Source organism: Melozone crissalis, unplaced genomic scaffold (genome assembly GCF_028551555.1).
Source record: "Melozone crissalis strain CALT ecotype California unplaced genomic scaffold, PUWL_Pcris_2 ptg000019l_1, whole genome shotgun sequence".
Lineage (NCBI taxonomy): Eukaryota > Metazoa > Chordata > Aves > Passeriformes > Passerellidae > Melozone > Melozone crissalis.
Genome location: NW_026535797.1, coordinates 14275942 through 14302378, shown reverse-complemented (window position 1 = coordinate 14302378; position 26437 = coordinate 14275942). Strand labels below are relative to the sequence as shown.

The following is a 26437-nucleotide window of genomic DNA, read 5'->3' as shown; positions in this document are numbered from 1 at the left end:
CCCTGCAGTGGAGGTGTTGCGGCACCGCTCTGCTGCGCGGCTCCCGGTGCCGGGGCGGCCGTGCCGAAGGCCTGCGCCGCCGCCTACAACTCCCAGCAGGAAGCGCGCCGCACGGGCTGCCGTTCCCCCGCACCGCCCCCTCGTGCGCGCGGATCGGCCGTTGTCCGTTCAAACTGGCCAATAGCGGCGGGGCAGTGCCGGCCGCAGCCAATGGCGTGGCGCAGCGCGGGCGGGGCGGGGCCGAGGGGGTGGTGCGGCGGGCCAATGGGCAGGCGGAGCGGCAGGTATGAGATGGCGGCGGGAGCACCGGCGTCCGGCGGCCGCAGGTAGGAGCGGGACCCAGGCACCCCTCGCCCCGTCCCGGCGGCGCGCTCCCCTTGGCCTCCCGCCGCCGTTGTACGGGTCGGGCATCCCGCACCAGCCGGCGGGCGGGCGCCGGTCTGTGCGCCTCAGCCCGCCCATTGCGGCGCTGTCCGCGCGAGCCGCGCCGTCCCAGCTGCCGCGCCGCCCGCCGGTGCCCCGGCACCTGAACGAAGCTGTCGGGCTCAGTGTTTCGGCGGCTCCGGAGGTCGGCCGAGTCGTCCCGCGGGGGTGGCGGTAGGGCCCCGTGTCCCCGCGGTGCCCGTGTGCCCGGGGCTGTGCGGCGGGGAGCGCTCCCCGCAGCGTCCCGGTGCTGCATTGCGGGAAGCGCCGCCCGCCCCTCTGCGGGGACAGATCCCGCCCCGGCACGGCGTGTTCCCGGGGGGGACAAGGCACCGTGCCCGCCGTGCGGCTCTGCGGGGCCCGGCTCGCCGCTCCCGCAGCCGCAGAGCCCGCGCCGAGCGCTCGGCAGTTGCGGGCTTTGGTAGGGTGATGGCACTATACAGACTGGCTTCGCCTTCAGCCCTCCTTCCCTTCGCTTTGTCCGCGTTATTCTGACGCTCAAACACACCGGCGATGTCAGCTTCACGTAATCCACCTTTAGCTCACAATTCTGTACGCATCACCATTCTGTTACTGCTGCAATAAAACAGCAAGGGCTGCATGAGCATCTCGCTACAGCAGTGCCGTGTCGGATGACTCTTAAAAAGCTGCAGTATCTTTTTTTTCCCCCCTTCTGTTTTTTTTCTCCCTCTGTATGTGTGGTGCGTAGCTGCAAACTGAGTATCCTTTGAATGGTAATTCTTGTTGATAAATAAATGCAGTTATTTATAAGAAGGCTGATGCGTCTTACCCAGCCTGATTCACAGTGGTGCCATCCTGCTCGCTGCTGAGTGGGACCCATCCCGATGGCACTTGCTCTGCTGATCTGGGGGCACTGCTGTGGTGCCTGGGCTGGGGCACAGCATTGCCCTGGAAGGAAGGATGAAGAGATGGTGCTCATTGCAGCCTCTTTGGGCAGGGAGTGCCTAAAATGCTGGACATGGTAAAGGGACATGTATGCTTAGTACAGCTGATACTTAAAATGCCTTTTTGGATAAAGAATTTGGACCATGGCCTGGATCAGCCTAAATGACTAGATTTATTTTTTTTCTATGTTGGCAGTTGTCCTTAGGATGCATTCTCCTGCTCTTTATCCCCCACCCTCCAAAAGCAATTCTGTTAATGCAAAGCCTGAAGTACAAGTTTTCCTCCAGCCCTGCCTGTCACCCGCAGGTAGCGCTAGAAAATCGAGCTCTTGCTTTGCTGGTCTATCACCACACAGGCCACAAAGCTTGCTCTTTTTTTTTTCTTTTTTTTGTGCTTTTGCCCTCATTTCCTCTCATCTGGAGAGAAGTGCAAGTTAGCTAGTAAAGCTTGCGTGCTGTGTGTGTGGTATTACAGCACGCTGACTTTAGGACTGGAATTTAAAGCTGGTTGTCCTAAACTCCTTACCAAATGTTACTGAACATGACAAAAAATGATTTGTGTGGGTTTCTCTCTTCTCTTTGTGGTCTCTCTAACCTCTGCCTGGGTCTTCATAACTGAGAATGAAGATTGCACCGTGCCAGAGTGCTCAATTTCAAAAGAGAAACATCTGTCTGTTTAATGAATGCATTTAATGTCCGACTCAAGCAGTGCCCAAACGCTTTGCCAGGCACTCGTGTCGGCCATTTGATATGGCAGGGCTGGGGTGAGTGGAAGGGAAAAAACAGTGGGGCTGGAAGAAGCTGGAAAAAACCATAAAGCATCTTGCTAAAATGGCTTGGTAGAGTGGCACTGCACAACTGGACATCAAGAGCTCACATCGTAAACAGGTTATGAAAGGAGACACAGTTGCCATCTGTGTTTTACTGGAAATAGCAAAATGTTCACTGTAAACATGACATGATGGCAAAAAATCAAAGTGACTTGCTGAGGGTCAGGCAGAAAAAATGGTTGATTTCAGAGTTAAAGCCAAATCTGAACACATGGCTACTTTTCTCTGAAGAAAGCCTGGGAGCTGGGGGCAATCTCATTCACACATTCCCTTTTCCACAGCTCTCATGAGAATCTTTGAGACCTAAACTCATGTTTGACCCCATACTCAGTCCAAGTCCTGTGAGGCTTGCATCTGAACCGAACTCAAGGGCATGTTGTATTTGCAGTATTTTTATATGTTTGCATGTAACACCCTGTCCTGTTCCCATCCACGGTGGGATGGGCTTTGACAACAGGATCCTTGTTCTGCTACCCTTCAGTTTATTGTGTGTGTGTGTGAAGGGGGAGCATTGCTTCCCACATAGCCCAGAGCAGCGTCTGGGTCTCCCTGCCAGCCTGGCCATTGCCTTGTTGCTGTGTGCACATTTACATGCCTGTGAAAATGTCACAGAGCTTCGTTATCACTCCTTTAAAGGTGCCTGGGCATTTAGCTCAGCCTGAAACTGAAGCACTGAGTGCTAGACGCTGCTGGGAATCAAATGCCTTGTCCTAAAGGTCAGAAGTCCTCAGTGTGTGTTGATTTAATAAGTGACATGAACAGATGGGAAGGAGATGGGGACAGCATGGAAATGTTGGCTAATGTCAAATGGTTACCCTGAAGTCAAGTCCATCTTGGAAATACTGTCCCTCTGAGTGTTGGGTCGGGCTCCTTGTCACAGCTGAGCCCTTATATGTGCCAGTTGTTTTGGGCCTGTCTGGTTCTGTGGGATCTCATTTCCACTTGCCCTCCAGCTGGAGGCAGGAGCAGGGAGCCGAGGCCCTTTCCTTGCCCTGTGCCATGCTGGGTTGAGGCACAGCCCCGCTGTTGCCAAAGCTGCACTGTGTTCCTAGGGACTGCCACCACGGGTTCCTGTGTCCCCAGGTCACAGGGGGCTTGGAGTCAGCATGGGCAGAGAAGGGAGGGGAAATGTGGCTGCTTGCTGGGATAAATAGGATGAAGTTTTTCCAAGCTTCACAGGTCTGGTGTGTCCCTGACCTCTCATCCTGGTGATGCATTACACTTACCGTGGTGTCTGGGCCCTTTTCTCCAAAGTGCAAAACCCTCATTCCTTGACTCCTGGTCTTTCTCACCTCTACACTAGGTAATTGCAATTAAACCATCTAGAGTTTCCTCATAAATTTTATTTTCAGAAACTATAGATAGCAGGGAATGTGATAAGCTGCTTAATAATTGCCTGCCAGCTGGCTTACAGGAACTTTTAATGTGTTTGCTTTTGGCCTATAAAGCTCTAATAATTTGGACTCCAGCCAAAACATCCTTTCTTCTTGAGCAGTAATGTGGCAGCTCTGATTTTCAGAGGCAGGAATTTCTCAGGGGAAATGGCATTAGTTTTCCTTTTTGTTTTTCTGGAGCTCAAATTCAAGGTTGAAACATAGCTTTATGGTTTGGGACTTCCGTATGGGCATTCCTACAGCCCTGCTTGCAGGAGACAAGCATGCTGTGCCTTGGAGAGCAGGAAGCCTTTTAGGGAACATCCTCACAAGCTCTTGGGGGTTCCTGGAGCTCTCCTCACGCACATGCCACTCTGCATTCTCCTGAGTGGCCCCTGGAGCTTGTATAAATATATCACAGTTCCCTGGGCTCTGCAGTGAGGCAGAGTTGAGCCAGACAGAGATGAAGTGTCAGGCAGGATGTGAAGAGAAGCTGTATGTCACCAGAGTTGCATAAAGTGACACTGTAGGTTATTGTCATCTGAATTCTGGTATCTGTGTACAGTATTCCAGTTTTTGACATCCTAGCCTGCCCAGATCCCCTTGAAAAGCCCTAGGCCCCCATCCTGCTCAGTTTGGTGAGTTAATTGGGCTGCTTTGTGTATCTGTGTCTCCCTGGTGCTGCATGCTGTGCTGCTCTGTGGCAGGCCCAGCCTGTTTATCTGTGTGCTCGGCAGCCCTGACCAGATGTCACCAGCTTATTTAAATGCTGGCATGTATCCAGGTGTTCCTCATCACAACTCCAGCTCGTAGGAGTTTACACATCTGGAGCAAGGGATGTGGCCTCTGACATACTCAGTGGTGTCTGCAGAGGATTGCTGATGAGGAGGCATTTGATGTGCTATCATCCTTTGCAAACACCACTGTGATACAAAACACAGATGCCAGGATGCAGCTTGTTCACTGCACTTCTGGAGCGCTGTGGAATTACAGAAGTGTAGTGAACAAAAGCAAGAGCTGGGATTCCTGGATACCTTCATCCCCTGTATTTGCCAGGCTGTGACTACCAAACCTCACCAACAGTGCTGTGAGGAGCTGGCTGTGAGTCCTGACCCAGGGCTCAGTGTCCTCTCAGTGCACAAAAAGCAACTGCAGTCAGGCAAACCTGTGAGTGCTGCAGCACACTGTACTCAGATTGTGGTGCTGTGCTCAAGCACCAGTTACCAATTGATGGTGGCAAGAGACTCCCAAATGTGTTCTGGGCACCAGCTGGTGCTGCCAATTTTGGGTATCATCCTGTGGGAGGCTTTAGGAAAACATCTGTCCTGCCTTGCTGGGTTGCTCTGAATTCCCAGACTGGTTGCTACAATAGCTTGTTAACTTTGCTGTGTTGTTGTTGTGAAATTGCTTGATTTTTGTGTCAGAAGCAGACCTGATTGTTATGAGTTGCTGTTTATAGATGGTAGTTCTGCTCTGACCTGGACACTAGCTTGGAGCTACTGGACTGAGAAGCTTCTAGAAGGTGTGTCTTTGCTGGTCTCCGAACTCCATTTCATCCTGCCTCTGGAGGATGCCCTAAGACTGTCACCTTCAAGAACAAGGGTGACAATCAGAGGTGCATGCGGCAAATTTGGATTGCCAGAGGCCAAGGAGGTATAGGCAGGACTGAGCCATGCCTGGCTTCCATCCAGTATATTCAACATGGGGAAATAAAGAGGATAAAGACAGTTTAAAATGAGAAGAGCAAGGGAATGCTGTCATTATTGGCAACTGGAAAGTAACCACCAGCACACTGGGGATACAGCAGACATGTTTGGTGGGAAATGGCTGTGGGGCTTCATCAGGCTGTGTCCCACCCTGCAGTGAGGGTCTGGATGTGCCACACGGTGCCCCATGGCACTGCCAAGCTTCTCCAGCTCCCTGGCACTGCTGGCCTGTGTCTGCCTCAGCAGCAGCTCCCAGCCAGGGCGTGGGGCTCAGCTCTCGCCTCCTCAGCCCCATGTCCCAGCCATCCCTGCCTGACAGCTTTCAAACCAGCTCCTTTATGCTCAGTCCCATGTCACCCCATGTGCAAAAGCTGGATTTCTTCTAAATGTCTGCAGTGTGACCTGATTATTTTTCCTGTCCTTCCTCGCCCTCCTTTTTAATAGTGTCTACAGAAAAGCTGGCAGAGTTCAGTTATATCAGTCATGCTGACTGATAGTGCTGCCTCTTCTCTTGGGATTCCTTCTCTTTTCTGTCCCCGCAGCATTCATTTCAGATTTAGCTATCAGCCGTCTGAAGACAGGGTATTGCCTTTGTTCTGTTTGTTCAGCACAGAGCACAGCGGAGTCCCCAGCTGTGACCGAGGTTCCCAGTGCCACAGTGATAAAAGTGAGCACATCAGTAACGAGAGGAGGCAGCTGCTGCCATCTAAAAAGATTCAATTTTGGTGCTGGTTTCAGTGAAATCAGGATTGGATCTAAGGCTCTTCTTCTTCTATCGCTGCTCCCAGTAGGAGTTTATATTAAAACAGAGACACAAAAGCATTGACAGTCATGAGAATCAGAGCAGCATTCCTATTTAACACTGTTCGACTCTGTTAATCTGATCTTAAGGCAGACATGTGAGCTTGCAGATTTTTAATCTAAAATTACTGCATTTCTGGTGGTAGCTGCCTTTCTGCATTTTTACAGGGTCTTGGGTAGCCAGCTGAGCCATCACAGAGTGTGGGAGCACCCAGACCTGGGGTGGTGGCACTGGGAAGGAGACTTGATGAGGAGCAGCAGTGAACGTGCAGTTCTCTCCAAGGCACCCCTTGGTTCTTTCCCTCCCAGCACTAGAAGGCATCTGGATGCTCTGATGTTGTGATGGCTGATTGAAGTACTGCTTGATTGACTTTAAAATATTCCAGTGGCTATTATTAAAAATATCACAAAGAATCACTCAGGTCAAACTTGAGAAATTTCATGCTGAAATGCAAATTTCTTGATGTTTCACATGTATCAAGCTGTCTTGCTACTGCTGTTTTCTTTGACGCTGGTAATATATTGCATTTTCATTTTCTTCCAAAGCACAGACCCCCACTCCTCCCAACCCTTTTATCTTTTCAGATAGGTCCATCTCCTCCAGGTTCATGTCACAGATGTGTAGCCAGTGTTGGCAAGATCTACTCTAAGTTGTTTACTGACACAGAATTTGAATTCATTGATGATAGCAGTGACAGAGATAACCAATATACCTGGTTTCTAAAAAGTGGCCAGAAGTTGCATTAGTTCCAGGTTGTTGAGCACAGGCCACCATAAATAACAACAGCTTTCTTAGCCAGCACCTTGCCATTTAAATTGTATATTATTATCTGGTTCTCATAGTCAGAAGGCTGAATCACTCTGTGTAAGCTATTTAAATGTGAAGAAAGCGAAGCAAAAATTGAAAAGACAGTGATATCTCATAAGGCTTACTTGTGTCAAGGCTAGAGACAGTAGGCAAGAACTGGCACCCACTGTGCTGTGCACTGTGTACTCATCACAAAAGAACTCTGCCCCTGAAGACCTTATGAGTATAACCCTGGGCAAAAAATACTCTGTGTTTTTCTTGACATTTTTCAGAGGCTTATCAGTCATGCTAGGAAAAGTTAGGGTGCCAAGTGTGAGGCCTGAATGTGATCTTTGTTACACCCTCTTACAAGAATGTCAGTCTGAAGTACAGCCCTCAAAGCAACTTTAACTGTGAAGTCTCTTCTAATGTCTCTGCAGTCCATTCCCATTAGACTACATTTATTTTTTAATTCTTTTTTAATCTAGAAAATAATTTGTCTTCTAGTCCTTTTGTTCTTAAAATGATTCCATATAATTCCACTATGGTTCTTTCATCTCTTTGCAAAATCTGGGATGGCTCCTATCTGGCTCTGGAATTACTGTCTTCAGACATCCTCATTAATTGATTCCTTACTCTGGCACAGCACAGGAGGCAATGCTACTTCTTCCTCCCTGGGGAAATCCGAGCCTGTGAGCATCTGTCCCATGTCCCTTTGTGCTTAGCCAGGCAGAGAATTGTTCATGTTTTGTGTTCTTCAGCACTGCCTGCTTATCACCATGTTCTTAGTATTTGGTACCAGCCTGGCTCTTTCCTATAATCTAAAGATTTTGTTATTATAGAGGGAGATTTTCTCCTATTATCTGCCTTATTTTCAAAAGCTCTTTAATCCTTTCACTCCTATACAGTAAAACTTGTCTGCTGTGGTGTGTCTGAAGCATAGGGCCTTGGTGATGACATACAAAGTGTGCAAAATGGCACTGGAGATGGATTTTGTCCACTGAATTAGAGACACCTAAGGCTCCTCTGAAATCTTTAGCGTTCAGTGTATCCCCTTTCCCAGCTAGACAAACACAGCTGATGCCTTGCCCCAAAGGTACCTCTTCCTTTTCTTTCTTTCTTGCCTTCTGTTCTCCTTATGCTCTATTTCCTGCTTCTTGGACCTTTCTTCTGTCACATGTGTGGATTTAGACCAATATCAGAGCTGTGAGAGCCACTACAGCAGCTCCATCTCACCTATCCGAATGCAAGCTTGCTGCCACGTGAAGTTATCTGCCTGCTTGCAGAGCTCTTGCACCGCAGGTTTGATCACCAGGTTTTGGCAGTTAAAGTCTCATTTTTGTCCTAGTTTCCAAGGCATTTCCCTGGCCTGGATCTAGTTACCTTAGGGATTAATTGATCCATCATGATTTTGACCTCCTGCACCATCCACTCCCCATGAAATGATGGGGCTGTCATGCCTGAAGCAAAAACGTTGTGTGTGACAGACAGCTTTCTTTGTGACTTGGCTGGGATCACAGGCTTTGCCTCTGAAGGATACTAGAATGGCAAGAATCTCAGCACAATATAGGACCCATTTTTTTTAATCTGCTGTCTTAATCACAACCCTATTAGAACAAGGTTTTATTATTCATTGGGATTTGATTATATTCATGAGACTGGAGAGGAAGCTATTTATTCCTTTACTTTATTGTCTTTTGACGTGTCGTAAAGCAATCTGAGATCACAGCATATAGAAAATATAACTCTGTAATTGCAAGCAAGGCAAAAAAAAAAAGCAATAAACTCCATGAATACATGTTTGTCTCCCCTTTACTGCTGTTATATAAACTGTGAGTGTAGGTAGAGTACATCCATCTCTCTTTTTTAACATGAAACAGCAGATGGGGCACATGGCTCTTTCTGAAGGTTATGGTGTGTGCAGCAGTGAGGATTGGCAGGGTTATTGTGTGTAAAGCCAGTGGGGGCTTTATCTTTGCTCAGAAATAGGGGCTTGCTTCACATTTCCATTTTGATTAACAATAATGATACAAAAGCAAATTTTCTGTGTAAGGAAGAGCTGCTAATAAAGTGACCTTTCAAAATGAAGTAGCTCATTGAAGTGCCATATCACAATAAGCATACACAAGGCTGGTCCCAGCTGCAGCAGGCAGGGAAACTGCACGCGAATCCAGAGAAACGTGGAACAGGAATCCTGAAGTGGATGAACAGCACATGGTGGCACAGTAATGGTAGCAAGGAGCAATGGCCAGGTGCTGTTTCCAGCTCTGAGGGGCTGATCTATGTGCTTTGTCTTTGAAAGGATCTGAAAGTGTGAAAGGCAAGTGCTTCCAGCAAGGTTTCTGGGCACAGGGTGGTGCAGTTAAGGGACTTGGCCATTGTCCTGCCAGTGCTGTAACATCAGTTGTGCTTGGAAGCTGTTGGGAATGTGTTTGCCTGGCTTTACTCATGGTAAACACAGGGTAGACTTGGAACTATTTCGTGGATTCCTCTTGGATACAGGTGGAAAGCACTTAATACCACGCTGGTCCTGATTCAAAACCCTGGTTTCTATGTAGGAATTATTTGCAGTTAAACTCCAGCGACGCAGCCTTTGGCAAGAGACATGAATCAATTTGTCCAGCTTTTCTTTTCTGTTTTGTCCCTGTGTGAAGGCTGATGCCCAGTGTGTGCCAAGGGGGCCTTTCAGACCCAATAATGCGCCCTTGTGTCTCGTAGCATGCGTGGAATTTGCATAGGCTGTGCTGGGACAGGCAGGTTTCTTTTGTTGCTGGAAACAAGGAGCAAGTTCTTTTCCCTGTCTCTGCTTCCTAATGCCTCTTCAAAAGCTCTCAGCACTCATGTAAGAAATTTACTTTTTTCTATTTATTTTTGCATTATATGTTGTTGGACTTTGTGCGACTTCTAACACAGGCTGTGCAGAGAAGCCATATCAGTCAGTGCTAGTTGACAAAATTGTTTAATTTTCTTTCTGTGAATCCAGATATCTAATTGTCTGAGGGAAGAGATAATCTGTGATGCTTGATGTAACTGCTTCAAAGTATTTGCATATCTTCTCTGTGGGGAAACAAAACTGCTAGTGAGTGAATAACAGTGCACGGATCATTGCAGGCAGGGTCACTGGGCCTATACACTTGCTATTAACCCTTCTCAGGATCTGTATTGCCACAGAATGAGTTGTCATGGGTTTCAAGCAAAGGGCTTGCTCCACATTATGGGCAGAGCTGGCACTTGTTTGTGCATTGTAGCCCTGTGCAATGAAATGTGAATATGATCAGATCAATTGGCAGTTGCTTTTTGGCAGCTGATACCAAATTGTTGCATTTTGGTCTTGGTTTATTGCAGATAACAAACTGCTGAAAAACTGGCTGGGAGGTGCTGAGCAAAATATGGCCCCCATTTGGAGTCAGCAGTGTGCTTGCTGGGCCACTGAGCCAGGCAGCTGGGAGCCTTTAAGAGCTTTCTAAAATTTTAGATGACCTGGCAGATTGCCTTGCAGTCTGCCTTGCAGACCTGCTTCCTCTCCATCCTCTTGAAGGGCGTCTTTGGCACCCATGGAGAGCAGTGTAAAGGGGAGGGGGTTTGCTATGGATTCTCACGATGCAAGAGTTGCTGAGAGCCTCATTTCCTCTTGTTTCAGCAAGTATCTTTCTTCTTGTGGAGCCTGAGTCCCAGCTTCTGTTCTCTTATGCTGATCAGGTATCCTGGAAATCCTGGAGGTAGTCTTTCAGGTCAAAAACATAGAGTAGCTCAGATAACTGTTGGGTTCACAGATAACGTGTGGAGGTGGGCTGGAGTTCAGGTGACTTGCCACCATGTGCTTTGATGTGCTCCTGTCGTGAGCTACTGTCAGCTTACATCAGAACAGGAAGCTGCTGAGGTCTCTGAACTAGCAGTGAAGTGTTCTGTTTCTTGAGCCAGTGGATGTGAGGTTCAGGGGGCTGCAGATGTTTTTGGTGGCAGCTGTGTTGAGTGAGTAGGGATGCCCAGCATGGACTGAACACAATGCCATGGCCTCCACCCTTCAGCAGGGAGGAGAGGAAGATCAAGGTGCTCCAGTCTTCTCTAGAAAAGCCTGTTTTGAAGAGAAAGCCTTTATGGGCTTAGGGGTGTTCAGCAGAGCACTCACTGCCCTGCATCTGCATCTAAGGGGCTGATGTGATCCCTGGTACATAAGCACAACATCCCTATTAAGTGTGCACTTGGCAGCTGCCCTTGGAAAATGATGTCCAGTGAGAGCTCACAGCTGAGGATGGATGTAGAAAGAATGGAAAGCATTATATAAGAGCTAAAGAATGATTTAAAGACTGGGGAATGTCACAGGCTGAACACACACAATATGTGCAAGCTGGGTGGGTAGGCATCCTCCTCCCAGAGCCTTGGAAGAACTGCACATCCATTCCCAGAGCCAGGCTGTCACTTTATAGCTGAGTATGAAATCAGGACAGTAGCTCATGACTGGAGAATAATGACACTAATCCTCACCTTTAAGTAAAAGAGTGGAGGGAGAAGCAAGCTGGGCAACTCTAGCCTGTGGGCTTGACTTCAGAAATATGAAAATGTTTGGAACAGTGGTAGGAAGACAGTAATGGAAGACCTAGAGGTAGATGGAAATTGGGATAAAAGTTAAGTGTGAGCATTAAGAGTGCTGATTAACATGAGATATCTCTTTGATAACTCTTTGATTTGATTTTCTACATGGTAAATGTACCTACCCTCTGGTAGGGTTATGCACCTGTTCGAGATAACTCTTGGAGCAGTGTCTCAGGTGCATCCCTTTTCCCATGCCACATGAGAAGCTATGAAATGAAGAAGGAAGGTGTCAGTAGAGAATAGGGAGGGCAGATTAAGGGCACGAAGGGATGACAAAGAGATAAGAACTGGATGAGCTGAAAGGGGATGATCTAGGTGAAAAGTTAGTAGGGGTTCCTCAAGGACGGATCTTGCCTAGTTCATGTGAGTTCTCACTGGCTCCAGACTCAGAGTGAGAACAGTAGAGAGAACAGAGAACAGTAACCAAAGGGTTGGCAGCACGGGGAGCATTTGACCACACCCACAGCAAAACTGACGGTTCAGTGTTATTGCACATTTATGACCTTAAAAACAAAGTCCTAGGACATGGGAACTATCTATTTGTTGATAGAAAGGTAGGTATGATAGAATGGCAATAGGAACTGATGAGTGTAAGCTGGCCATGAAAAATTTAGATTGTTTTTCAGACTTTTGGGCCACTGGGAGTGAATTTCTGGGGAGGAAGAGAGGTAAAGCCAAACTTATTTTTGACTTAAAGTAATAAGTTAATGTAAAATATTAGGTGTCATCTCTGCCAGAGCTAGTATGATGTAGATACAGTGAAACAAGTAGTAAAGATGTCCATGTAGTTTTCACTGGGTGTTGCCTATGTCATCATCATGCTGTGGAGTGCTAGTCTTAGGCTGTGTTGTACAAAGAGTCCAGGAATGATTTTGCTCCATAGGGAAATGTAACTGTGCTGTGCTGAACACTCACCAAAGTCAGACGGTGCTGTTGGTGTAGACTGGTAGCTCCTGTGTCAGCAGATGTCTCCTTCAGGGCAGACCAGCTGGCTGTAAAAAGCGAAGTGATGAGGAGTTACTGTATTTTTTTTTCCTCTTTCCCTTTTTCCAGAGATGCCATCTGCAATTTTGTCATCTGCAATGACTCCTCCCTCCGCAGCCAGCCGATCATCTTCAATCCCGACTTCTTTGTGGAGAAGCTGCGCCATGAGAAGCCAGAGGTGTTCACAGAGCTGGTTGTCAGCAACATCACCAGGCTCATTGATTTGCCTGGGGCAGAGCTGGCCCAGCTCATGGGAGAGGAGGACCCAAAGCTGCCCGGGGCAAACAGCACAGCCTCTGGATTTTTTCGTTCTCTGATGTCTCTGAAGCGCAAGGGTGAGTATGGATGGCACAAAGGCTGGTGCCCACCTTTGAGTGATGCTGTCACCATTTGTTACACTGAGTTTGCAAAACTTTCAGCCCGTAGTTTTGAACTTGTAGAAGGCTTAATACTATGGTTTCATAATCTCTGGGGATGCCACTTCTAGAAAGGAGCAAAACAGGCCAGGAAATTGATCCTAGCAATGCCCTGCCCTTTGAGAATAGTTCCCCTTGTTCTGGGATTATTGCTGTGGTGTATGTCAGGCTTGCCTCAGTGGGTCAGCTGCCCACTGTGCAACTCATAAATCTGTAAGTATCTTCCATCCAAATGCTAGTGCTGCTCTGATCCACATCCCAATCCAGTGAGGCAGTGACAAAGCTCTGCAGGCTGACTGATGAAGCCCAGTTTCAACTCAGGGAGATGACATATCTCCCTTTCTCTCTTAGACAAGCATTCCACTGGAGTTTTCTTCTGCTAAACTGACTATTCTTATCTTCTCTCAAGTTCAGCTGTCTTGCTTGTGAAACATTGGCCCCAGGCCCTTCACAGAAGTCTTCTTTTGAGCATGGTTGTGCTTAGATCCTTTTCTCTTCAATGGCTGGCATTTACCACTCTGGTTTGTTGAAACTAAAAGGGTGTTCTAGGTGTGTGTGTGTCTTCTCCCACCTTTGCCCACACTCAATGGAAGCCTGGTTCTCCTGATAAGTTCAGTTAAACCTTCTCACTCATCTAGGCAGAAGCAGCCTCCATCTGGGCCCCTCACATTCCTCCTCAGCTCTGGTTTCCCAGCTTAGACTGGCTGGCTGCTGGCAGAGAAGCTGTGAGCTGCCTTCAAATGTTGGCAGCCTGAGGTTGAACACTTCTGATTAGTCTTCCCCTTCCTTTGAGCAGTTCTGCTATTGTGAGGATCTCAGAGAAGGGAGCTATTGCTATGGCATAGTTTGACTACAGCTTTTTTGTGTCTTCAACCATTATATAATTTCTCTAAGTGATTCTGATTATACCAAGCCTATTCCTCCACTGTGTTGCATAAAGACAAGCTTTGCAGCCCCACTGATGAGGCAGAATTTTCTGGTGGCAGTTTCAGCCCTCCACTTCTGTCTGACCCATCAAGGATCCTGGTACATTTACTCACCTTAGGAAAAGAAAAGACTTCAAGTCCTTTAGCATCCTTAGATGAGAATTACTTTATATTGCCATTACTTACTTTGCTGCTCCATAATAACAGGTCTCTGTGCTGCCCCTAAACTGCAGTTAGACTGTGCTCATACCTGTTATTGCTTCTCCCTGTTCCCAGAGAGTAGCAGACACCTTAAATTCAAGCACTTGCCACTTGCTCACAAATAAAAGTGAGCGAATAACCAAATTGAAAATGTCTTCTTAGTGTGTATGGAAACCCCCATGTTCTTGTCAAAACCTTCCAGCAGGGGCTGGTGAGCCTTCTCCAGCTCAATTTTTTTATTAAATTATCTGTACTCTGTTGGGAGCACTGCTCTTATCAGAGCTGACATCTCCTGCTAACTCTGTTCCCCAAGAGCTCTGCCTTCCCCCACTCACATGTCTCCGTGGCCGTGTGTCACTACAGCTAGCAGATGTTTCCAAGTCTGCTGGCTGCACTCCCAGGCTGCAACAGCAGTGTCTCCCAGCATTGACAGGCACTGTCTGTGAACTCCTTGGCCAAAGTCTGAGAAAAGAGGTTTGTGCCTACAGAGAAAATCAGTTTCGTGTACTGTGTGTTTCATCTTGGAGCCATCATTTGTTTTTCTTCATGTTATAGACCAGCTACAACAAACAAGTTTTATTTCTTCAAAGCCAGAGGCCAAGGACCATGGAGCTCAGAGCTGATCAAACTGCAAATGCTTACAGCTTCTTTGAGCATCAGGAAACTCAGTCTCATGCTGCTGCTTAGTTTCAGAAGCAATTGTACAATAACATCTAAGCCTTTGTAATGCAGCATCCATTCTCCAGACACGTCTTTCAAGTTTCTTTGAGAATCAAATTCTCATTCAGATACCAGCTTCTGACTTCAAAACTAAATCGAATTTGTCAGGCCCTGCATGTCTCAAGAAGATGTATTTTCCTCGTCTCTTCCTGGCCACTGTTGATTCTATCTGTTGAATGTCTAATGAGTTTAGTTTTCTTCAAGGACAAGAATCTTTTGCCGATCATTCTCTCCCTTTGCACTCAAACCTTTCAGATCTTTGGTGTGGATCAAGAGCTCGCATTGCCCTCCTTTCTCTTGCAGGACTGAAGCATGTGCTTTATCAGAGTGAGGTCAGAAAGTTCTTGATTTAACAGGAGGCTGGAGTTCCTGGTGGCTTACCATGTATTTCAGAGTCCTAGAAGAAAGCAGAACATTCTTCAGGCGGAATAAATTTAGTTACACAGGATGGCTGCTAGAGAAGTGCCTAGGGTTAACAGGTCTCCCTCACATGCTGTGAGCATCAACACCACAGAGCAGGAAGATCTGTAGTACAAGAAACCAAAAGCAAGTAAAATCAAAATGACATATGAGAGGGGAAAAAAGCAAGAGAAAGTTTGTGGGGAAGATAACTTTTATCAGACCAGCCAATGCATTGCTTGGATTACTGGGCTATCAGCTGTAGCAGTAAGGAGGGAAACCTTCAGTGCAAATGGTGCAGATGTCCAGCCTGCCCTCAGAAGTGACCCATGTTCCTGGCAGTCTGGCCATGGAGAAAGGAGGAATATTCTTTTCTTGTATCTGTTGTCTCTTTGAAGCCTAAGTACCAGGGCAGGACAAAGTAGCTCTGTACCTGGTTCCAGTTCTCAGTCCCAGTCAGCATGTTGTGGTACAGTCTGTCCAGTATCTTGTCTCCAGTCCAAACCTATACTCATCTGAGGGAAGAAGTGTGGTGCCCAGAGTTCTGATTGCTGCCACTGAAGTCTCTGGGAGTTGTCTCCACCTTCTGAGGGACAGATCATATTGGCTGTGTGTGTTGGACAGAAAAATCCATTCAGTAGCAAGGTTGCATTTATTAGAAAACACTGTCCTTTGGATAATCACTGTCTCACCTGGGAAGTTCCTTTGTGAACAGGAAGAGTATTCTACATTGGTTCAACAAATGCCCTTCAGTTAAATGGATTTCTCATCTAATGTTTCCTTCCCTGCAGGGATCCCCTTCCTTTCAGCTCAGTTGTTTCCATCTTCTGGGACTGTAACCTGTGTTATTTACTGGAGTTCTGGAGCTGCAGCTCATGCCCAATCTCATTCCCGTGAGATGGGAACAGACTTCAAGAGAGGAGCCCAGCTTATTGCTTTGCTACTCCTTCTGCCTTGCTCAGCTTTCATACTTTACTCAGACCAGGGCAGCTGACATGGAAGAGACATTCACTGGGATGGGGAAATTCCATGTTTTACCCACGCCTGAAAAGGAAGTTAGTGTGAGCCAGTCAGAATATGTCTGCTCTCCCCAGTAGTGCTTATTTGCCTTTCCCTCAAACTCATAGCTGCAACTCTTCTTTCTGCTCCACTTCATGTCAAGCCACAGTGAAGATTAATCTGGACATTTCTTTCATGGTATGGAGTGTGCCAGTGTGGCAGGCACCAGGCTGTCCAGGCTCTTACATCTGCCTTTCCTACTTTGCTCTTTTTGTGAGGTCTGGGCTTGCAGGTTCTGTGCCATTTTAAACTGAAGCATCTCTTCTGGTGTTGTTTTTTCTTCAAGGGCTAGAGAATATTTGCATTAGCTGATAAAAGCTGTAATTAAAGTGAGGTAAGAAGCAAGGATGATGAAGCCCCTGTGAGTACAGCATGGTGAGATGAAGTCACTTATTTTGGAGTGTTTGTGATACCTCACATCTGTGAGGGTCCTTGTGACCTTCACCCTTAACATTTTGGGGCACTGCTCTTTGCATGTTGAAACCCTGTTCTTTGGGGAGCATTAATTTCTGCGGCTGTGGGTTCTGAGCTGCCTGAGCAGGTTGTTTTCTGTTCTGCAGAGAAGGGGGTGGTGTTTGGCTCGCCGCTGACAGAAGAAGGCATTGCACAGGTTTCCCAGCTAATCGAGTATCTGCACAAGAGTAAGTGCCTCTGATTGCTGTCTTCCTATCCCAGGGGTATCTGTCTGGCCCACCTCAGGTCTCTGGTGCACACAGAGTGACAAGCTCTGAGCTCTCCAGCAGCAGGAGTTTGGGATTGCGCTGGGCAGCTGTTCCCCAGAATTGCCTAGCAGATATGTTGGTCTATTTCCCTCTGTACAAGGACTTTCTGTACTGGTGGGAGACAGCTCGAAGTCATGCCTCTGAATGCAGTTCACTGTGGTTTGCTGTCCAGCTCTGGAAAGAGGAGCTGCTTTAATAAGAAGGTGGGAAATCAGCCTCTGATTATTCAGTGCCCTTTTTTCTCCCCTCTGCTGAGCAGATCTAAGAGCAGAAGGCTTGTTTCGAGTGCCAGGCAACAGCATCAGGCAACAGATCCTAAAGGATGCTCTGAACAGCGGTACTGATATTGACCTGGACTCTGGGGAGTTTCATTCCAATGATGTGGCCACCCTGCTTAAGATGTTCCTGGGTGAATTACCAGAGCCGCTGCTGACACACAAGCACTTCCATGCCCACCTCAAAATTGCAGGTGAGTGGGCAGCAAGAGGCAGCGGTGGGCAGAAGGACTGGAATTGGCCTAGAAAGCACGCTAGGCTGTGAAGTGTATTCCTCAAAGGCAGCCTTAGAAGGAATCTTCCTGCCACCTCAGCCGGGTGGTGGAAAGACAGGAGCTGATTAAAGAATCAGACCATGTCTGTCTAGACCATTCTTCTCAGATACCACAGTGGTAAAGCCCACAGTGATAACCTGGGTCTCCATCTGTTGTATGTCCAGGGTTCTGAGCAAGTTGTGGTTTCTATGCATTTAATAACTGTTATTGAACTACCTTATATGAACTTGCTGCATCTTGCCTTCAAGCCATCACAGCTCTTAGCAGCTCTGTTGTTCTGTGGGAGGAGTAGCATAGATTAACACATCAAGTGGGGAGCCTTGGAGCTGAGGGGAAGAGAGATGGAGGGCCAAGAGCTGTGCAGGGGTTTGTAGGAGATCTGCATATGAAGAGGAAAGGATAAGCAGTTGCAAGAGACTGCTCTGAAGGAAGGTAATGAGTGTCCTTCATGTTCTGCCTTGTGATTTGGCAGACTTGACGCTGTTTGATGAGAAGGGGAACAAGACCAGCACTCCAGACAAAGAGCGCCAGATCGAAGCCCTCCAGCTGCTGTTTCTGATCCTCCCCGCTCCCAACCGCAGCCTGCTCAAACTGCTGCTGGACTTGCTCTACCAGACTGCCAAGAAGCAGGACAAGAACAAGATGTCTGCCCACAACCTTGCCCTCATGTTTGCACCCCACATCCTATGGCCCAGAAATGTGAGCAATGCCTCAGTGTCTGTGGGTGGGATATTGCAAGGTAAAAAGCAAAGGCTTGGCAGGGGAAAAACAAAGGTTTGAGAAGGTTGAGTATTGACACAATGATGTGAGGCTTGGGGGCTGTGATGGAGAGGTGGGAGCTTCCTGGCAGGACTCAGTCCCAGCATTCAGCCCAGACCTGCCATGAGTCTCATTTGCAACTTATGCATCTTCTTTTTCAGTCAAATTGAAAGCACAGCACAGTCATGCTGCTTCTTAGAATGTCAGCTCCAGAAAAACCTTACATATCTCTTCAAGGTTTCTTATGCTGCTGGTGAACGGTTTTGCCTCAGAGTTATCTGAGTTTCCTGTGAGAGCAGCTTTGGCTCTGTGAGCTCTGCTATAAGCCCTGCTTGCCTGTGATCCCAGAGTAGATCTCCTGCTGGGGCACTGTGTGTGTCTGCGTCCCAGAAGAGACCCCTCCTCCTCCTCCTCCCTTTCTAATGGATGGCCGTGTCCCCTTGCCAGGTGACAGCAAATGACCTTCAGGAAAATATCACAAAGCTAAACAATGGAGTGACCTTCATGATCAAACATTCTCAGAAACTCTTCAAGGTGAGTGTGCTTTAGCATCCTGCTCTCTTGCCTCCATCCAGGAGGCTGAATGCCCCTTGTCCAGACAGATCCCACATGCTGAGTGTGTATCCTGTGGGCTCACTTCTGCGGTAGGAGAAGGAGACTTTGTCCAAGAAACCATTCCAATAGTGACTGGGGAGGAGGCCTTTGCTGGGCAGCAGTGCTGGAGGTGGCTTTGCCAGGGCAGGTCAGCAGCACGGTGCAGTGTAACACTCCCCTCTGCTGGACAGCAGCACCTGCTGCCCGGCAGCAAACCTGGCCCCGAGGGCAGGTACACACCGGGCTGCACCCGGGCTCTGGCAGGATGAGGGAGTGGAAGGGATTTGTCCTGCCTCAGTGCTGCCAGGAGCAGAGTACCTGATGCATGCACTGGGTTGTTTTGTTGGGAATTTCTCTGCTAATGGTCATCAGCCCGCTGCTGTTACAGGCACTGTCCAGCTCTGAGGAGGGTGCTGGGTAGGCCAGTCAGGAGTGTGGGACTTTCAGCTGTTCCTCCAAGGAAACGTTTCTACAACAGACAGTCTCGACTTCTCAGGGCCTTCCTGGTCACTGGAGACATCTGCTCACTGCAGAGTCCTCCCACGGAGAATTCCCCTTCTGCATTTTTTGTCTGGCCCCAGTTTGGCCAGCTCAGAGCTGGGGCAATTACTTAGAGGAGGGTTCCACAGGAACTTTTCCCTATTCTGAGTTCCACTTGTGCTGAATATCTGCCTGTAAAGGATACTGTGAAGGGGTGGATACTGTGAAGGGGATACAGGGAGAGGGCATGAAATTCCATGGCTTTGTTTGCTCAGGTGGCTGAGTCTTGATACAAGTGGCTTGTGTTATATGGTTGAAAAGCAGCTCTTGCTGGAGTTGCCCCAAGAGCAGAGATGTTAAACATACATTTGGCCTGTTCTCTGCTCACAGGCTCCAGTGTACATCCGGGAGTGTGCCAGGCTGCACTATCTGGGATCCAGAGCCCACACATCAAAGGTAAGGCCAGCCAGTGCAGCCTGCCCTCCATGAAAGGGCAGAGGCTGTGATGCTCTGAATGGATCTTTGTGAGTGATAGAAGCTGAAAACAAACCAAGTCATGAAAGAGGATCTGTCAGAGGGCAGGAGCAAGAGAAGCATATGGTATGGTAGTGCAGGCGGCTGCATTAGGGAAATTGGACAGAGTTGAAGCATCTGTTAATCAAAAGCACAGGGAAAGAAAGCTATGAGCCCCTGTTTAGCAGCAAACCTGCTCCCTGTGCCCAGTACACGCAGCACCTGCTCCTTCACAGGGCTGTGCCTTCCAAACAGACGGACACGCCTGCTGCAATGGCCAGGATGCTTGGCAGAAGTGCTGAGATAAAGGCTACTTGCTGCCACTGGGACAATTGTGTCTTGCCAGCAAATGCTTCCCTGCCTCATGTAGCTGCAGAAGAGGGAAGATGCATGGCAGGGAGCTGCACTGACCCTTCTCAAGCCTGGAAGGGCTTCTGCAGCTCGCATCTGGGAGGGGAGGGAAGAAGCAATGGGGTCACCTTTGTATTGCTGTCACCTCTTCCTGGCACGGGGCCTGCTGATGCAGTGCTGCTGCAGAGGGGTAGGGAAAGCAGAGTCCTGTGCTTTCACTGGGGGTGAGGCAGCTCACGAGACTCCTGGGCTGGCTCAGATGGGTGGCTCGTTGGGATTAAAGCATGGCAAGCGGCTCCTGTCTCCGCTCTCCCAGGATGACCTGGATTTGCTGACGTCTTCTGGCTCCAAGGAGCTGCAGCCCCTCAAGTCTCAGAAGCGAAGCCGGCTGGACTCCTGCCATCAGGAGGAGACCCAGCAGCGCACCGAGGAGGCACTGAAGGAGCTCTTCCTGCACGTCCACAATATGCCTGACTCTGCAAAGAAGAAGAAGCTTATCCGGCAGGTAGTGTGGGGAGGAGAGGTATCTTGGGGTGTGCTTGTCAGCACAGTCCTGGGCACAGGGCTAAAGACAGGGCCCTCTTGAGAGTTGCTCCTAATCCTGGGCAGGCTGGGAAAAGTGGGTTCTGGGCTATGTAAGGGGCAGAGCTGTAAGAAGACAGGAGGAGGAGGTGTCTTGCATGTTGCTGTCCCAAGTAGCACTTTTAAGTTTGGTTTTTCAAGCTAAGGACTTGCTAGCCAGCAGTTTCCCAATCCTGATCATGGCCTTGTTGAGCTTCTTCCCTCAGGAAGGGAAAAGTTTCTTTCCCTGTGGCCTGCAGAGAGTGGACAAACTGGTCTCCTCGTGGTCTCAGACCACTTGCTGCACCAGACAGACTGGTCAATAGCAGCAGTCGTGGCTGCCAGCCTCCAGCTGCTGCCCAGCTTCTTTCTGCTCCCAACATCTGCCACTTTTGGTTAATTTGGTAGCCAGCACAAAGCACCTTTGCACCCAAACTCCCTGTAATCCTGGGTGGAAGGTGTGGCCTTCCTCTGCTTTCTTCCTCCTGCAGTTCTGAGCTGCTCCTCCATTTCAGGGGGTGAAGGAGAGAAACTGAGTTCTGGGACAGCAGGTAGAGCAGCACTCAGCAGCAAGGGACAGGTATAACTGTGCTAACATACTGCCCTCATGTTTCCTCCCAGTTTAATAAGCACCCAGCTGCTCTGACTCCTGGCTCTGATGTGCCCACATCCCCAGCACCACGACGCACCCGCTCGCGCTCCTTCAGCGGCCTCATTAAGGTGAAAGCAGCCTCTGACCCTTGCTCTCTGCTCTGAATTTCTGATGTTGCTTTTTGCTTCTGCCTTGCCCTGCCTCGAGTGAGACCCTCAAAGGGTAGGGACTCCTCAAAGTATTGCCTGCCAAACAACACAGATCCAGTGGGGCAGAAAAGGCAGCAGAGTGACAAAAAGCCTTGTTAGTGTAAAGTGTAATTATCTTGAAACACATGGCTGCAGGATCTATGCATCCTTCTGGAGAATTGATTGCTTCCTGAGATGAGATGAGGATTGACAGGGAGCTGGTCATGAAGTCTAGCATGTTAGCACAGGTTTTAGCACATTATGGGCTGCCCTACAGCAGCATGTCCCTGCTTCTGACAGGCTGGGCTCCTGGCCAGGCCCCAGGTCAGCTCCCAAACTCTTTACAATCAGGTGGGCTCAGCCTAGTGGTGTGGTATTTCAGGTGGTTCTGCTTTGCAATCTTTGTCCCAGCTTGGCTTCCTTTTTTTCTTTCCCAGCATTCAACTGCTTCCCAGCAAGGCATCCTGCTCCTTCCCTTTCTTTTTTACTTTGCACTTTAAGCACTAGCCAACAGCCCTTTCTTCTTACAACAGCGGAAAGTTTTGGGAACTCCAGTTATCCTGGAGAGGAAGAGCAGGGATTCCACTCCAGAGCCTGTGCGGGTCAGCAAAGAGAACGTCCAGCTGGTAAGAGCTGCTCCCAGAACCACTGAAGCTGCTGGTGGGGAAGTGTGTGCGAGGGGAGTTTGAGTGCAACTTCAGCAATCCCTGGGGAGCTGTTCTCTGCTCAAGAGAAGGGTTCCAAGTTTCTTCTGTATGATAAAATAAGGTCCTGAGAAGCTGCTCTGATGAGAACAGAGCAGATGGCAAGGGCAGTGTCAGAGCAGGGATGACAACACTGGGCCTCTACTCCAGTTTTGTCTCTCTGGCTGTGTCCTGCCCTGGGGCATTGTCTTGTGCCCCCTTCCCTCTCTCTCATCCTCCTCCACAGGCTGTACAAAGCCTGCTGCCTGTATGCAGTAGGGTTGTCCCAAACAAACCAAGAGTGGATTTGGGTGATGGATGGTCTTTGCTGGTACAGGCTGCTCCCAGGGAAGGCTGTGGATGCCAGTTCATTCACCAGCTTTCTACTCCTATTGCCTTCTCTTGTCCAGTTACAGAAATGTGGCTCTCCAGCTCATATGTCCCAGGCCAAGCTGAAGTCTTTGGAAGGCCAGAAAGAGGTGAGACACTTCCCCTTACCCCCCATTCCTCTTCCTGCAGGGAGCCTGGTGTGTTGAAGCCTGCTGAGGTGACAGCACACACTCAGGGCTCTGGGACAGCTGTGGTGCCCCAGCTCGTAGCAGTGTGCTCAGCTGCAGGCAGGTGACATGCTGGAAGCCAGACCCTGAGGGGTCTTACAGCCCTCCTGCCTGTGAGTTGGCAGGCTGGATGTTGCAGGAAGCAGAGGGGAGCTGGCAGCACAGCGTGGTGCTAACAGCCTGTCAGGGTGGCAGCGGGACAAGAGGTTGGTGCAGCCCAAGACCGACTGCTGTGTTTGCTGCTCTCTGCTCTCTGCCTCATCTCGAGCTTTAGCAAAGGTGTGGGAGGCTGACACCAGGGAAGGATCCTTGCAGGAGGAGAATGTCAGCCTTTTCTTGCATGGTATTCTGTGTCTCAAGCATTCAACTGGTGCCGTTCTGTGCTCCAGGGATCCTGCAGACGCATGCGAGCCCGCCTGCTTTCCAAGGATTCCTCCTCCCTCTGAACCGCCTGGCGCCAGCGCATGGATGGGGATGGCCCCGTCTCACAAGCTGTGAATGTGCTGCACTGAGAGGGGAGTGCTGCAGGCTCACAGCATCCCTCACCACACAGCAGCGCTCCTGAGACTGGACCTTTGCAAGGATTGCAGGGATTTGTTTCTGTATATAAATTACATTTCATTCTACTATGGGGCAAACCACTATCTAACCAAAACCTGTGCAGCATGTCTGACCTGCTGGCTCTGGGAAGAGCTGGAGTGCTTGCTTACAAGGAGAGCCCTGTTCATTGCAGGGCCCTGTGTGTACTCCCAGCTTTCTTGTAATGTTGCTAGGCTGTATTTTTTTGCTTTTCTGCTCCGAGTTTTTAACATGTTGGCTTGTTTTTGCTTCCTTCCCCCTGTTAGCAGTGAGAATGATGGGCTGTAACACTTACCCACATCCTGACATCCAAGCTTGCCTCCAGTCCTCCTCTGGAAGCATTCCCTTCTCTGCTGCTTCTTGGTTCCATTTTGCTCTGCTGTTTCCCAGGGGCTGAAGTGCACGAACGGTACAGAGCATGGGATGAGCCTGGAAGGAGAGGCTCTGGATGCCATCTTTTCAAGTAAGGCCAGGGGAAAGCAGCTTCCCCAATAAACTCATCCCTCTATTTTAGCTTGAGCTGGAGGCAGCCCTTGCTCACTGCCCTCACGTTTCAGTGGCACAGTTCTGAACCAGGAGTCTTAGCTTTGTGTTCACTCAGAGAGGCTTAAGCTGAGGAGAGCAGGAAGCTGGCAAAGGCTGTGTGGGGCAGAACAGCCTAATCTTTGGAAGTTAAGGTGCCTGGGGCAGGCACAGTCTTGTGGCTGTGTGTGAAAAACTGTGAGAGGTGAGAGAGGGCTCCATCCTTTTGTGATCTGCTGCAAATGGTGCCAAAGGCTTTGGCTCAAGAGATGTGGATGGCTGGTAGGGCAAGTGACTGATTAGTCATTAAACTGGGGGAAAGGGCTGAAGCTGGGTCAGGCTCTTTGGTCTGAACTGCAGAAATGAGATGAAACCTTCTAGATACAGGATAAGCCCCAATCACAGCTGGCCAATGTCAGCGGTCTCGTTAATCCAAAGTGCTCCAGTAAGCCAGTCTTGCCAAGAACCTGTCTGCAAGCACTCTGAGGTAGGATACACACAGGGTTGCTACTGTGAAATGAAGATTTAATCAGCTGGGGGACCATCTAAACACTTCTCAGCCCTTCTCAGCAAAGTAAATAATCTCTGGAATCCAATTATATTTGTCTTCTAATCTTTAAGAACCAGCAGCCAGCAGGAGTTAGAGCTCTGCTCTTGACAGCTTTCTGAAACAACTGGTGGCAGGAGGTGTGAATACTGGGATATGAGCAGGGAGTTCAGTCTGATTGGCTGGAGCTGTCAGAACAGGGCATTGGAGCCCTGTGCAACGTAGCTGGAATTTGTCACTTTTTTAACGGTGAATTTTTTTTAAGATACAAATCCTCGTGCTGCTCAGTACAAAGGGTGGTTTTTGGTACTTTATCAGGGATGTTTGTCCCCAGTCTGACCCCAAGTTGGAGCCTTGAAAATATAGGGGATAGGGGGACTGTAGATGTGTGAGTTGGGAGTTGCTGGTGTTAGGAGCCTCTGTCACAGCAAAGAAAGAGCTGTGGTTCTTCAGGGACCAGACTGATGGTGATGCTGTGAGGAAGGGCAGAGGCTGTTTGCTGTGGTAGTAGTATGTGTTTTTGGATGTGTCAGCAATCATTCCCTCCAGAGGCTGAAGCTGTGTGTTTTTCTCCAAAGGGCACCATGTTTTTCTGACTGCACTTCTGCCTTGTCCCTGCAGCCTGCTGTTAGCAGAGACCTGGGAATCTCAGCTTTGCCTCTGAGCAGAGATGAGGCACAGACAAAGGTCAAGTGGCAGCACAGGGAGAGCTGGGTCTGCTCCTGCTATCTCTGCTCTTTCTCGCATTGGGGCAATTGCTGGGTGAAGCACTTGTTCATTCCTCCTCTCCCCATTGTCCCTACCTGGCATATCTCATATCCCTCTGGATGGGTGACTGCTTGGCAAGGCAGTCTTGTACCTGAAATTAAACACACTGCTCCCATACAGATGAAACAAATGTAGCTCTCCACTGTCCCCCCTTACTGATGGCTCTAGCTCAGGGGCTCTCTCTGGCTTCTGGCACAGCTGAGATTTGTTCAGCTCTAAGAAAAGTTACCTAAGGGGCACTGGCCAGGCCTTCTGCATGTGTCACATGCCTTACCTGCCAAGGGGGTGGGTGCTGTCTCCAGTCCTGGGAGGGGTTCAGTGCCCTGGGCTTTAGTCTGTGCTGCTGGGCTCACCATGTGTGGCAGATTCCACCCCAGGACCTTGGCTGTTGCTGTCCCGATGCATTCCCGCTGTCTCCCAGGCACGGGAGAGTTTTAGTTATGCTTGGATGTGTCTCGTTTGTCTGTCCTGTGCAATGACTCATGAGGATGCTTCTTCCCAGAGCAGCCGCTAACTGTTCCCAGAGTCTATCATTTCCAGAGTATTTTTAATCTTTGTCCTTATTTATATATGCTATGTCAGTACTGTTGCAGACTGTTGCCTTTCTGTGTGTTATGTGAAAACACCACATTAAATGCTTTTATTTTTAGTGGGTTTGCTTGGTGGCTTAAGCAATTTCATTGGGACAACAAGGACTCCCATCCACCTTCAAGAAGAAGGAAATGTCTGCTTCAAAGGCCAGAGCTACTACTCTTAAGTGTGGGGGTGCTTGGTCAGGTGCTGGCACTAGGGCTCGAAAGCCTTTGGGATACTTCCATGATACAGGGTGCCCAGACAGGCTGTCTTTGCCTTGGAAGTATGAAGTTGGACCTCTTCTTTTCCTGTCTTCCCCCTGCTGTCATCCAGGGTGATGGGAAATCAGGTTTACAAAGAACACTTTATATAAATAATGGATCAAATGAATAAATTTTTCTCTGTAGGGCCATTCTTCTCTTGCCGCTCTTGGCTGCCGAGAGAGGATGCTTTCTGCTTGCATTTTCTTTTCCTCCTTCTTAATAATGGCGTCTCAGATTTTATGCAGATTATTTCTCTGTGAAGTTCTTCCACGTTTGAAATGCCCTGGGCTCGCCTGCCATAGCTCAGACACTCATTAACATCCTCGCCATGCAATTGAAAAACAAGCAGGAGAAGGAGCGCGTTTGAAAGCGGCGCTGGCTTCCTGCGGGCTGAGCCCCAAGGCAGCCCCCTGCTCCTCCGTGCTGCACTTGGGTGTCATGGGGATGGTGAGCCCCATCTCCCTGGAGCTCAGGCAGCGGGGGTGATGGGCCTCTGTGCACTTCAAAGTGGG

At 49.0% G+C, this 26437-nt stretch overlaps 1 protein-coding gene across 2 annotated transcripts; it reads left to right on the top strand.

Annotated features, from left to right (window-relative positions):
• The first annotated feature begins 264 nt into the window (after positions 1-264).
• ARHGAP19 (Rho GTPase activating protein 19) lies at positions 265-25738 on the top strand. Of its 2 annotated transcripts, none has more exons than XM_054276846.1 (12): positions 265-326; positions 12472-12737; positions 16684-16764; positions 17105-17314; positions 17868-18094; positions 18602-18688; positions 19619-19684; positions 20409-20597; positions 21275-21373; positions 21967-22059; positions 22527-22595; positions 23063-25738. In XM_054276846.1, the coding sequence occupies exons 1-12, from the start codon at positions 265-267 to the stop codon at positions 23117-23119; spliced, it is 1506 nt and encodes a 501-aa protein (XP_054132821.1). In that variant the 3' UTR covers positions 23120-25738. The 2 variants fall into 2 exon arrangements, with proteins under 2 accessions (XP_054132821.1, XP_054132822.1); XM_054276847.1 differs by lacking the exon at positions 265-326 and adding an exon at positions 9605-9667.
• Positions 25739-26437: the final 699 nt, after the last annotated feature.

Coding starts and splice junctions, on each gene's coding strand:
- ARHGAP19 (XM_054276846.1), top strand. CDS start 265: ATGGGCAGGCGGAGCGGCAGGTATGAGATGGCGGCGGGAGCACCGGCG. Junction 327..12,471: donor CCGGCGTCCGGCGGCCGCAG/GTAGGAGCGGGA, acceptor CCCTTTTTCCAG/AGATGCCATCTGCAATTTTG. Junction 19,685..20,408: donor CCAGAGCCCACACATCAAAG/GTAAGGCCAGCC, acceptor CCGCTCTCCCAG/GATGACCTGGATTTGCTGAC.